This window comes from Scatophagus argus, chromosome 1 (assembly GCF_020382885.2).
Source record: "Scatophagus argus isolate fScaArg1 chromosome 1, fScaArg1.pri, whole genome shotgun sequence".
In the NCBI taxonomy this organism is placed as follows: Eukaryota; Metazoa; Chordata; class Actinopteri; family Scatophagidae; genus Scatophagus; species Scatophagus argus.
This window is the reverse complement of record NC_058493.1, coordinates 26,557,679-26,569,643: the sequence shown is the minus strand read 5'-3', so window position 1 is coordinate 26,569,643 and position 11,965 is coordinate 26,557,679. Positions and strand designations below refer to the sequence as shown.

General features: G+C 47.2%; 1 protein-coding gene across 1 annotated transcript; it reads right to left on the bottom strand.

The window, feature by feature from the left end:
* Window positions 1-237: 237 nt before the first annotated feature.
* dbx1a (developing brain homeobox 1a) lies at window positions 238-3,165 on the bottom strand. The gene is made up of 4 exons (XM_046395211.1): window positions 2,651-3,165; window positions 2,465-2,566; window positions 724-926; window positions 238-599 (listed from the first exon to the last, which is right to left on the bottom strand). The coding sequence occupies exons 1-4, from the start codon at window positions 3,015-3,017 to the stop codon at window positions 312-314; spliced, it is 960 nt and encodes a 319-aa protein (XP_046251167.1). The 5' UTR covers window positions 3,018-3,165; the 3' UTR covers window positions 238-311.
* Window positions 3,166-11,965: the final 8,800 nt, after the last annotated feature.

Below are 11,965 nucleotides of genomic sequence, written 5' to 3'. Positions count from 1 at the left end.
ATAAACAACTCTATTCAAGGTCAAGGTAAAGGTAACTCAATATTCTTGGCATAAAATGTCCATACAAAATTGTACAAAATACTGTACAATTGAACGAAGCTGTGCAAAACAGCAAATTGTGTCTCAGAAGCAGATCCAGTGCGCATGCGCTGATGAAGCAACAAACTTGAGCGAAACTTTTTTTGTTTTTGTTTTTGTTTTTTTAAACGGACATTTATGAGGTCTTGTCTCAGCTGCTTACAGATCTGTTCACAGTCTCGTATGAAAACAAAACACGGGTTATATCTCTAGATTTGCTTTATAAAAATAAATTAAGATACTGTTATTTCTTCTTCGTCTGACTCTGAGAAGTCCGAGTGCTTACTGGAAAGAGACGGAGAGGAGATGCTGGACCCTGCCGCCATTATACTCTCCCTCCCGAACTCTTCTTCCTCCTCCTCCTCTTCATCGGCTGACGACTTCTTGCCCACGTCGCTCAGGTCCGGATGCGGGTTGGCTTTGGTGGGCAGCGTCTGCTCGCGGCAGCCGCCGGACGACAGCAGCTCTCGTTCCTTGGAGTTTCTCCACTTCATCCGCCGGTTCTGGAACCAGATTTTCACCTGTAAGGGCAAGAAGAAAATGATGAATGAGCTGAAGTTCGGTGCGCAACAGCGTCTTTGGGGGCCAATTACGCACGAGACGCTGAACATTTTAAGCAGATGAGAACCACTTGTGACGTTTTACCTGTGAGTCTTTCAGGCCCAGCTTAGAGGCCAGTTTCTTCCTGTCGGGCTTGCTGATGTACTTCTGTTTCTGGAACATTTTCTCCAAGGCCTTACGCTGCACGTCTGAGAACACCGCCCTCCTCAGCATCCCTCTGCGCGGCTTCCCTCTGGTGGCCAGGGGCCACGAAAAGGTCCCGGGGATGGGAACAACGGATGAGGATGCTACAATGCGAACACAGAAGAAGAAGTTAGAACCAGCTGAATTCTGTTTTCTTTGCCACATCACAGAAAAAGATCACAGAAGTCTTCCTCGAGGCGACCCGGCAGCCACGACGTGACCAGCCGTGGAGTTGGAGAAGGTGTTTTATAAAGCTGAACCTAAACGCGCTCACCGGAGAGGCTCTGCATGAATATAATGATTTCTCTTTAAGGCCATACTTCTCAGCCAGCTCGTATTGGAAGTTTCCCCCCCTTTGGAACTGCGCAATACGTCTCCGTTTTGAGTGAAATGGCACGAGGTGACTAATTAGCACATTGGCCGGTCCCCAAGCGCATTGGTATGGTAAAGAGGTGGCATATCCTTTAAGGAACCCTGTGAGGGCGGATAGAGGAGTTAATAAACCGTGAACGGTAATTGTGTAGTAATGAACTAACGCAGAAAAGACTCTGGACAGGCGGCGAAGGCCATATATTATGGCAACAAAAGGAGATTTACACTTTCAAACTAAACACAACTGCATACCAGAATACTGATGCCCGGTGGGGGGAGAGCAGAGCAGAGGAGTGGAGGGGAATTTTTTTTTCTTCGTGCCTTCAAATCATTTTCATTAAATGAACACGAAAAGCTATTCAGGACGCCGGAGTTGTTTTGTTGAGGCATTCAGCTGAGCCCATGAAAAGACTCCATCTCCATTATGATTTGCCTGAATGAAAGCACGGACTAGCGACTTTATAGACTTTTCTAAGAGATTATTCTTTATCTCAACTCGTTGATTGGCCCCGCTCGGAGAATAGAGGAACGTTTAGGGCACAGAGAGAAGGAGGACTGGAGGTCACTGGTAACCTATCCTATGAGCCGTGCAGCTTGGGGAGACGAGCCTCCCCCAGCTGAGACATTTTGGACGTGGTTGGGCTTTTTTAAACATTACTTCAAGATCCCACCGCGCAGGACACTTTCCCTGTCTGGATGCTGTCCGCTGGACGCCCTCCTGACTGTAGCTGCCCTGTGGCCGCAGCAGAATCAGGAACAACGACGCGCTATGTGGTCTTGTGAGAATATTGAAAACTCTCAATAGCGCCTAATAGGGAAATTAGTGCATGACTGGTTCACGCCTTTGCCCCCCCTGGTAAAAGTCATCCTCCGGGGTGTGTGGGTGGCTCGCCCGGTGGGAGCTGACCAAATTGGTCACGGTGCTGAGGGCTTTGTTGCCCGCCTCAGCGGCCCGGTGGCCCCCCGGGCGCTGTGGGAAAACGCGGGGCCAGAGAAATGCCAAAACGCCCCCCAATGGGAAGCAGGGGGGGGCGATAACTCGCCACCCCGCCTCAAATTTAGAGCGTGACGATTTGGGATAATTGGTTAATTAGGGGGTGGGTGGGTCCGGGCAGGGGCCCGAGCCAGCGGTCCCCATTAGTAAGACAGTGATTTCTTCTTTTCTGGTAAAAGTCAATGACAGGGGGTGACAGTGTTTAGCTGAGCCAGAATACCAGAGGATAAAGAGAGGTGCTTCTCTGAAGAGGACGTGCGTAAAGGTGGCGCCTACCTGGTAAATAAGGTGTCCTGAATATGGGGTGAAAGTTTCCGTCGAAGCAGGGGATGGGGAAGGTCTTGGAGTGCAGGCCGTGGACTGCGGGAGGGGGCGACGCTGTGGAGGAACATCACACACGTTAACAACCAAACACATCAGCTCAGACTGCAGGCAGAAGCCCGGAGGAGTCGGTCCACTCACCGGTCTTTGGTGAAGGTGCGAGGATGGCGCTCACTCCAAACTTGAGAAAAGTTGGGTCCTTGCTGCTCGGCACTGACGTTTTCGGCGAGCACGATTCGCGCGTCATCGCGGTCGTGGCCGCCGCGCGCTCCAAGGCTGCGCCGCTGAAGGACACGGTGGTCGTGGCGGTGGGCAGGGAGGCGCTCGTTGGCGGGACAGTCCGGTTTATGAAGGCGGCCGGGCGGCTTATCCGCAGCAGGTCCTCCACTAGAAAGCTGGAGTGCGTCGGGAAGACGGACGGCAGGGTCTGCTGCAGCGGCAGGGCAGCGGCGGGCCGGTACAGGCCCGGGTAGATGGCAGGAGGCGCGATGACGCTTGGGATCATCATGGTCCCGGATGAAGAAAAAAAACAGAGTGTGAACTCTGAGATACTCCTTGTGGTAGCTGGGAGGGAATGAGTCGTGTGAATGGCTGCTAACTCCTCTGGTCCCCTCACTCTGGGGAGAGCAGTTTTATAGCAGCCTGCCCCCCCACACCCCCGGCCCTCCGCTCAGGCCTGACAGCCTCAACAATGGGGCTCAACAAAGTTCTCCACATGGGTCGCTTTCATGCCGCATCCCCCGGCCCGCTGATTGGCCGGAGGACGCAATTTATGATTGCATTAGACTTCATAAGCAAGCAACACACAATGTCCCCGGGACAAAGGAGGCTCAGTCATCAATTTTGCACGTTGACCACTTTCCTTTGAATTTGTTTTGTTTGGCGGAGGCAAGCGGCCTAATTAAAGAGCAATCTTTACAGATTCAGTCATTAAATCGGGACGTTAAAAGGGTACATTATTCTTTTCCATCCAGGCTGTCTTCTGTTGCGCAGGATATAAAAATATACTCTTTAAAATGCTAAATTATTCTTTTATTCTGTTTCCAGGGCTGCAAATAAAAACAGGAGTAGGTGAAACTTGGGGCTTACTGTCCCTAACATCAAACCATTTAAAGCCCCTTGGGGTAAATGTGTGATAATCGGGCTCCACGTCTAAAACTTAACTTAACAGGTGATTTCTATCATTTTGTTAAGTCTACATGTTGTCCTTCGGTTGCAGACGCTGTGCAGCATCTCAAATGTAAATCAGTTTTAGGGTTTCATGGGATTCTCAACACTCAATCTGGCCCTCGTCATGGAATAATGTCTTAAACGGATTTCTGCTATCAAAACGCTTTAACAGATGTGTTAAATATCACTCTTTTCTGCGCAGGCTTCATTGAGTGCGCGGAGCGGCGGCTCAGTGCGCGCAGAAGTGTGCGGCCTGAGCCGTGCGCTCCTGATCCTGTTAACCATGAACTAACTGTCACCCTCAGCTGCGGAGGAGGCGCCCCACGGCCTTTCTCTGCTCCCCTCACTCTGCCTCCAAAAAAGGAGGAAAAAAAGCCCCGTGGAATAAAAAAAGCTTTATTTCTAAAGACGGTTTTGTTCTGCTATTTTAACCGGCTGAATAAAAGTGCATCTGTGATTTGATTTAAAACGCATTCATATGAGCGGACACTGAGAGCCCATATAAAACTCTTATTAAAGCGACTTGGAGCCTGATAGTCGTGTTCTGTCAGCTTTGCCCCTGAAAACCCGCTAAAGCCGAGCAATCAGGCGAAAATGCATCGCAGACCCAAAGGGGGGAAAACGCGTAATTGTTGCCAGTTTTATACACAATTAAAATGAGAAATAGCCTGCAATAAAATAATTTAAAGAGGTTTAGAAAAAAATACATTGTTTTATTGTGTGATTTTATTAATCAGTGTGTTAATTTCTCTTAATTCTTAATTTGTTTACTGTTTGCTGTTGATTTTTTTTAAATTCATGCCTGTTCTTGTCACATTGCCCAACTCTCAAGTTAATATTTTAATTTTAATTAATTGTTGTCTACGAGATTTACACTCAAATATGTATTTTATACTTTTTTCCAAACTAACGAAAATACACCACAAAGTCCCTTGTTAAGGTGACCATGTGGAATTATTTTTCAGTCTGCGCGTGTTTAATGATAATATACTTTTGGTACATTATTATTTCCATGCTTTAATGGCCATAATGAAATTTTTATTTTCAAAAAGTGCCAATTTAAAGTGTTTTTAAAGAAACTTTCAGTTAACTGAAGGCCCGTCGGTCCCTCCGCATTCTGGCTCGAAGCAAAGCAGCCAGTCGGCTCGCATCATTCGGGATTAGCTCAAATAACGATAAGTGCTTCAACATCAGTCTAATATAAACCGGCCACAATCCGATAATTAAAAGGGAACGCCTCCGTGAAATGATCCTTTGGAGGGAGAGGTGCGTCTGCTTTACGAGCGCAGGACGCACAAGCAGGCGTGAACACGGCGCTCCGTCACCGCAGCGACACCTCCAACACGCAACAAGACCTTCAAGGCCTTTTTATGAGCCCATATTCCTTTACTTGGCTGCCCGAAATCCTCCTTTTGTGAGCGCTAAGCAGATGGTTAGCAGGAAGCGCAGGCTGCTCTGGCTGACCGAGACGAATTTCTACGAGCTTTGCAAGCCTGCCACGTCCCCGCGCCTTTACCAGGCCGGCCGAAAACAGCTGGCCGCGGCTCAGTGGAACACATCAACAGCACATCTCTGAAATATTACCAACAACAACCACGACCACGAGCAGTCCGGCACTCGGACGATCAACTTGTTGAAGCTTACGGGACTTTATGGGGATCATTTGTCGTGTATTTTCCAGCCTCTTCAACGTTGTGTCCGTTCATAAGCGGTTATTAGCACCGGTTTGCGTCTGTGCTCCGCTCGTTTGTAATCAGGATTGTGAACTTGCAACACGAATGCGGCATTTTAACGTTTCAGCTCTTACGTTCACGTCGCTTCATCGCGTTCACGCGCGGCCGCCTGTGGCCTAATGACACTTTATAACATCGTTTTTTTTTATTTGTTCTCATGCGGGCCTCTGTTCGAGTTTTGTCCGACTGGGCCAAGCCACTTCACCGCAGAGATGAACTTAACTTATTGTCTTGGCTCTCTTTCTGCTTCGTTAAGTGAAAGGGGCTGAGTAAATATGTTAGCCATGCATGAGAGGCTCTGAATGGGCCGCCCCATTGTGCCGCGGGTCCGACAGGTGGTTAACTGTTTATTATTCCCTCATTATTTATCGGTGACGTGGCCGCACCGAGCGGAGGCGACACCTCGTCCTTTCACCGCACCGGGGATGAACAGATTGTGCTGACTGGTTGCAGTCTCGTATCTGACACCGGTCACCAGTCCATCCATCTGAGCCCTGCGGCCATTCAGCCTGCGTCCAGCCCCGTCGGGGTTTGGGAAATGAAAACGCAGCGCAACGCGATTTGTGGCGCTTAAAGAGAAGCTCAGAAACAAATGAAGTTGAGATGTTTTTTTAATATTACATGGAGATCTGTGAACACACACTGCCGGGAGCTGATTTACTTTGTTTGGAGGTGCTTATCCTTTACTGAAATATTTCCATTTTAAGACATTTTGTCACTATGTGAGAGCTCGCTGTATTTCCTTTAAAACGTCGTACATTTTCATCGACTAATTGATCCACAAAGTACATAAAACAGTTAAATTAAGTTCCACGTCCGCCAGCTGCACTGAAACGCTGCCTGTGTGTTAATACAGCAGTTACATTCAGCTTCACACAGGATAAACACTTTTGCTTCTTCTTTTTGCTACAGTGTCTGATTTGGTCCATAAATGTACTCAGAGTGCTTGTAGTGAAGCAGTTTTTGTTTCCAGTTTATTGCTGCTTTTACTTGCATAACGTTTTGAAGTCCTCCTGCCACCAGTTTGCACCTTATTTCTCAGACTGTTTCATGATGAAGCTGAAGGGAATCGTCGCTGCTGTCATGTGAAGTTAACCAAACATCTGTTTCAGTGGCTTCAGTTTGCGACCGGCCTTCACCTCATCGGCGGCTCGGGGGGGTTTGGCCGCGGCGTCACCTCGGCTCACCGGAGGCTCTGAACGGCCCTGCAGCATCTGGCGCAGGCGGCGCAAAAGCCCCGCTCAGCCCGGAGAGAATTAGCGATGCCACAAGATTCAGAGGAGCAGTGACAAGCATTAAATCGATATTAACTTTGTATTAAACATGGCCCCTCCCTCTTCCCCGAATGGACCGGAGCCATATCAGTGCACAAAGCGCTCTGTATGAACTCTGGCTGCACCTGTTCGCTCTCTCCTGGCAATGGGAGTTCAACTTCTTAGTTTCACCCCAGGCTCGCTTCTTTTTCTTCTTTCTTCATCAGCTCCAGTCCACGCTGAATTCTTTCAGATGAGCTTTTGTCATCGTTTTTAATCTCACCGTAGTTGTAAACCCCCCGCGCTTACAACTCATCAAATCACGCCATCAAGTACACGCACATTTAAAGTTTCATGAACCATCCAAGCTGCATCGCCAAAGTTCCACTTTCAGAGCAGATTTGCTCTCTCCGGTCCAGACTGGGACACTTGCCTCCCCTTTCTGCTGTTCATTTATTAGCAGTTGTCGGTATGGATGTCGAGTGGCGTCCTAATCCTCTTAAAGCGCATGTTGGTACAGTTTGCATATCATTTTCTCATCTCGGAGAAAGGCCACAACCCTCTCTATTGACAGGGATTCCCTGTCCTCTTTCAGTGCAGCCACAGCCAAAAGCATTAGCATAATCTGACAACCAGTACCATTGTCCGTGACCTTGTATGCAAAGTTAATTGCTCATTAATACCAGACAAAACAGAGGGGTGCAGAGGAAGCACAGCAGTCCTCTAAATCCTTGTTTTAGAGGGGACGGTCAGGCAGGTGGAACATCCTCCACTGGCTCCTTACACTCTACCTGATAAGATTAGAAATTATTCAGATCTGAAATATTTTAATTATGATTTCTGACCAAAAAAAAAACCCCAAAAAACAAAACACCTGGTGCTCACAAAGACACAGAATCCAGTGTGTAAGTAGTTTGTTGTTTAACCAGCCTCTCCAGTTTTAACAGTAATCCAGCAGAGATATTGTATCCACACACACACAAAAAGACCCGCACACACACTCCCTCAAAAGCATATACAATTTGTCACAGTGGCTCAGCGTTAATCAATTGCAAATGTATCTCTCTGCAAGTTTAATCTCATCTCTACATTAGTTTCACGGATGCTGGGCGAAATGCAAGAGGAGCCTCCACTCCAACCCCCTCCTCCCAAGCACCTGGCAGTCTTTTCGGGTAGCGTCATGTAAACACCCACTGCTCCAGCGGGTGCCCCGTCTGAGGACCCAAGCGTCGCCGCCCAGCGCGGAAAAGAAGGCCAGGCTCTGTGGTTGTCAACACCGGTTTAGCTTAGGAGTCCCGTCGTGACATTAGCGGTGACTCTCCTGGTCGGTCCACACAGCACTCGTCTGATATAGATATAGCAGCTAATATGTGATGGTTAGGGACTGAACGGGCTCTGGGCAGGGTTCAGAAGGCCACCACATGCAGCTGCCTAATACTGTCTTTGTGCTCTCCAGAGCTGCACGGTCGGCAAGGACAAGCCTGAGGGGTACATGAAAAATGCAATAAAATGCTTGTTTGCAAGTTTTCAGTTAACTGCACCAACATGAGGAAATGCTGCTTACACAGTGAAAGGAGGTGGAATTCAAAGTTTTACTTGACTATGTTTACTTCTTTCCAAGAAAGTTTTGCTTCCTGGCTTGAAGGTTTGTTGTTTACTGGGGCTGGAAGCTTGTGAAGGAGTGTGTGTGTGTGTGTGTGTGTGTGTGTGTGTGTGTGTGTGTGTGTGTGGGAGGGGTGGCTGTGCAGGGCAGTTGAAGAAGAAGAAGAAGAAGGTATGAATGGGGAAAGAAGGGGCTTGGGTGGAGGAGGGGATGCTTGACGGACTTCACTGCCTGTTGGCCCTGCAGCATTGATGCCGTGTTGGCCATATAATCGGATTGCCAGTGGGTGAAAGTGAGCCCGGGTGCTTATGTCAGTTTGCGTCTCGTCAAGCTGAATAATACGCATGGCCAGGGAGTGAAGCGGACGCTTGCCATTGAGAGCTCTCAGTACTTGTGGCTAAGCATTTCTAAAAGAGAGAAAAAGCCTCATTGGATTCATATATAATTCTCACTCAAGCGTTTTGATGCATTTGCATAACAGGAGGAAACCAGTGATCTTTTCAGTGCTGCTGCTGCTCCTTCTGCACAAGTGTGTGTTTGCATGTGCCACTGTGTGTGTGTGTGTGTTGTTGAAAGGGTGCTAGCTGAGCTCTGCATAAACAAGGCTGGACACGGTTCTTGCACTTGGCCTCTCATGATTAATCGAAGATCAACAACAAAACGACAGAGCATTTAGCTTTTTCCACTTATGTTCTTTCACATTGAGGAGGAAAAAAACCAGAGCCGGGAGCAAGAGTTCAGTGTTTATGTTGTCATGAATGGACACGACCAAAGAAAATACTGCTGACCTTCAGATTCTGTGGATTTCATTTGAAAAGTTTCAAGGAGAGCCTTTTCTGGCGTTGTATTTCAGACCAGTGAGCTGCGAGCGAAAATGAGATGCATTTCAGGAATCTCAGAAACGGACTAAAATATTTGGACAAAGTCCTCTTTTGGTCCACAAGCTGAGTTCCTTTTTGGAAGCATTATTCTGTTGTTTTAACCCACTCATTCTGAACCTTCGGTCTGCCCTTTGTCACATTTAATCTGAAACGAAACAGTGACAATGACGTAAAAGTGCTGGTATTTGTCTTAAGTTCAACACCCAAACATGCAAGCCAAAGTCACTAACAGTTTTGTGAGCTGAGTGGTGAAATGTTTTGAGCTCTCCAAATCAATTCCCACAAGGAGAAGAAGATGCTTGTAGTGCAGCTTAGTAGAGCATCATCAGGGAAGACGCAGCATCTGGTGTCTGTGGATGGTCTGTAGTTCTCCACACAGTCAGTGATATCACACCAAACGCCTAAATGGACTTATTTAAGGTTGTTAACTTGTCCGATTACTTTTTGTCCCCTAAAATTGGGGGATTATGTGTAAAATGGCCCCAACTGCTGCATCCAACATGGATGTAACCTAAAATAATTAGCACCGCTATTTACAATTGTGATCATTAATCTTCATTTGTTACAAACCGTGAGGGCAAAAATACAAGAAATTATCTTCCAGCCACTCAGATGTTTGGATTTGTTGCTTTTCTCTCTGACTGAGTTTTGGACTGAAGGTTGGACTAAAGCTCCTTATGGCCAGAACTGATCAAATCAAAAAAGACTAACTGAGAACGAAATAGTGATTAGTTGCAGCTCTCAGTACCTGCAGTACAGGGTCAAAATATTTAAAGAAAATGTGCACTCAAACATTGGCTGATGAACCTGTGACTGCAGTACTATGGATTGAAACCTCTTGGGCCTCAGTGTGAGGTGGCGGTTTGAAGCTGTCGACAGGCCAGGTGTCGCCAACCCGGATGTGGACCATCAGCTGGTCCATTTACCCCGTTGAAACTCTGTGAGGCATGATGACCGTCAGGATGGTAAACGTCTTTGGTCATACAGACAGCAGTAATGTGGTCTGACTGACTTTCCACACAGCAGACCCCCCAGGTCTGATTCCTGGAGCAGTCAAAGTCCTGCATCTCAAAGTCACATACAGCCATTTGGAGCCATTGGCCTGTGCTGGTTCTCGGTCCCAGTGTGGCCTGTAATTGATCCCATCATTGCATTATGGAGAGTTTAATGGGCCCTAGGTGAGGTGACCTCTGTTCCACCAGGCCTTTAACGCCCCCCTTCTGCTTGTCAGTTCTCCAAACCATCACTCGTCTATCCCTTTCACCGTCTCCTGCAGTCCATTTCCCCCTTTCTTCTTCTTCACACCTCCTCTCTCCTCAGGTTTAGCAGCCATGTTGAGCTCAGAGCCGTTTCAGCTTAATGAGCGAGAAATGACACAGTTTATCCAGATCAGAGACAGTGAGACACAGGAGTACTTTCATGTTTTTTTCCTCAGCTATCAGCTGACTGAACAAAGAAACACCAGGCTTGCAACTGGCCTTTCATGATGAACTCATGACCAGGATGTGAGGTTAAGCCAGTCCACCAGAAACAATATGGAAGAGCAAAAGCTTTGAGAAACTTTACAGATGACTGCTGAAGCCTGTAAATCTTACTCTGAATCCTCAAAATCTCCAACTTTTCCATTTGTTTTCCATTCAAGGTTGTTCAAAGCAGCATTTGGGTTTATCTCGGAGTACTTTGTACATTATCTTTAGTTTGAGAGCCTTCGTGCAAAAGCCGCATGGAGCGGGCAGGGGGAAGGGTCATCTTCTGCAGAGTGACCTCTGCTCTGCAGGGCCAAATGATAAGACACTTAAGGTCAAGGAGAGCACAATGGTCTCAGAGAGAGTCCACTCCAAAGACAACAAGCCGCAGAGCAGGAATTTGAAACTCTCACTTGCCTTCAGAAAATCACTTGAGGTAAAGCTTCGATCCTTTTCAGGCTATGGATGGAAGGAACTCCACTTGCTCTCAAACTTTGCCTTCTGTTAAGGGAATATGGAAAATGTAAAAACTTAGAGAGTGGCCCATTGTTTGCCCTGCCACACACATACACAGTGTTCTTGGTTCCAGTTGTTTTACTTTCTAGTTTTCATGAGACAGTGTGATTCCAGCTATTATCCATGGCCATGGATCTCCTTCAGCGTTTTCCCATCGGCTTTCCTTTGTGTCTGCACTTTGATGGATCTGTACAGTCTTTTCTCTGAAGCAGATACAGAGAGACAAGCGGAGACAAACTGATCAAGGGGGAAGCAAATCTGAGTGTCACAGTCTGCGAGTCCAACACTGTTAGCTTTACGACGTGTGTCCAAACCAGCGCAGCCTGGACAGATCTCCGAGGATCTCCACAATCCCAGCAGATGGATGGGAAATCACAGCTACCATTTGTTGTTACAGGGAGACACATAGTTTAACACATGCACTTTCCTTGAAGTAAATCTGCAGCCATCATTCACGCAATTTGAGAAACAGAAGCTTCTGCGTATTTGCTGAAAAAATGACATTATTCGCAAATACTGTGATATGGGATGTTTGCAGCTTGAACAGCCTGTGAAAGGAAGCTAGTATGAGATGACAAACAGGCCATCATGGCATAATGAAAGATTTACAGAATAATGACGCATATGTTCCAATTTTACACCACTCATTGAACTGGGACAATATTTCAGGGATTAGAGATGACAGGCCATGATAGGCCGTCTCCTGAGTCCAGGGATCACGGCTGCATTCACATGCAAAGAGACTATACACACACACACACACACACACACACACACTTTGAAGTTAATGTTTTTTTCTCTTCTTTCATATGAAAATTAATTTTTAATGACCGG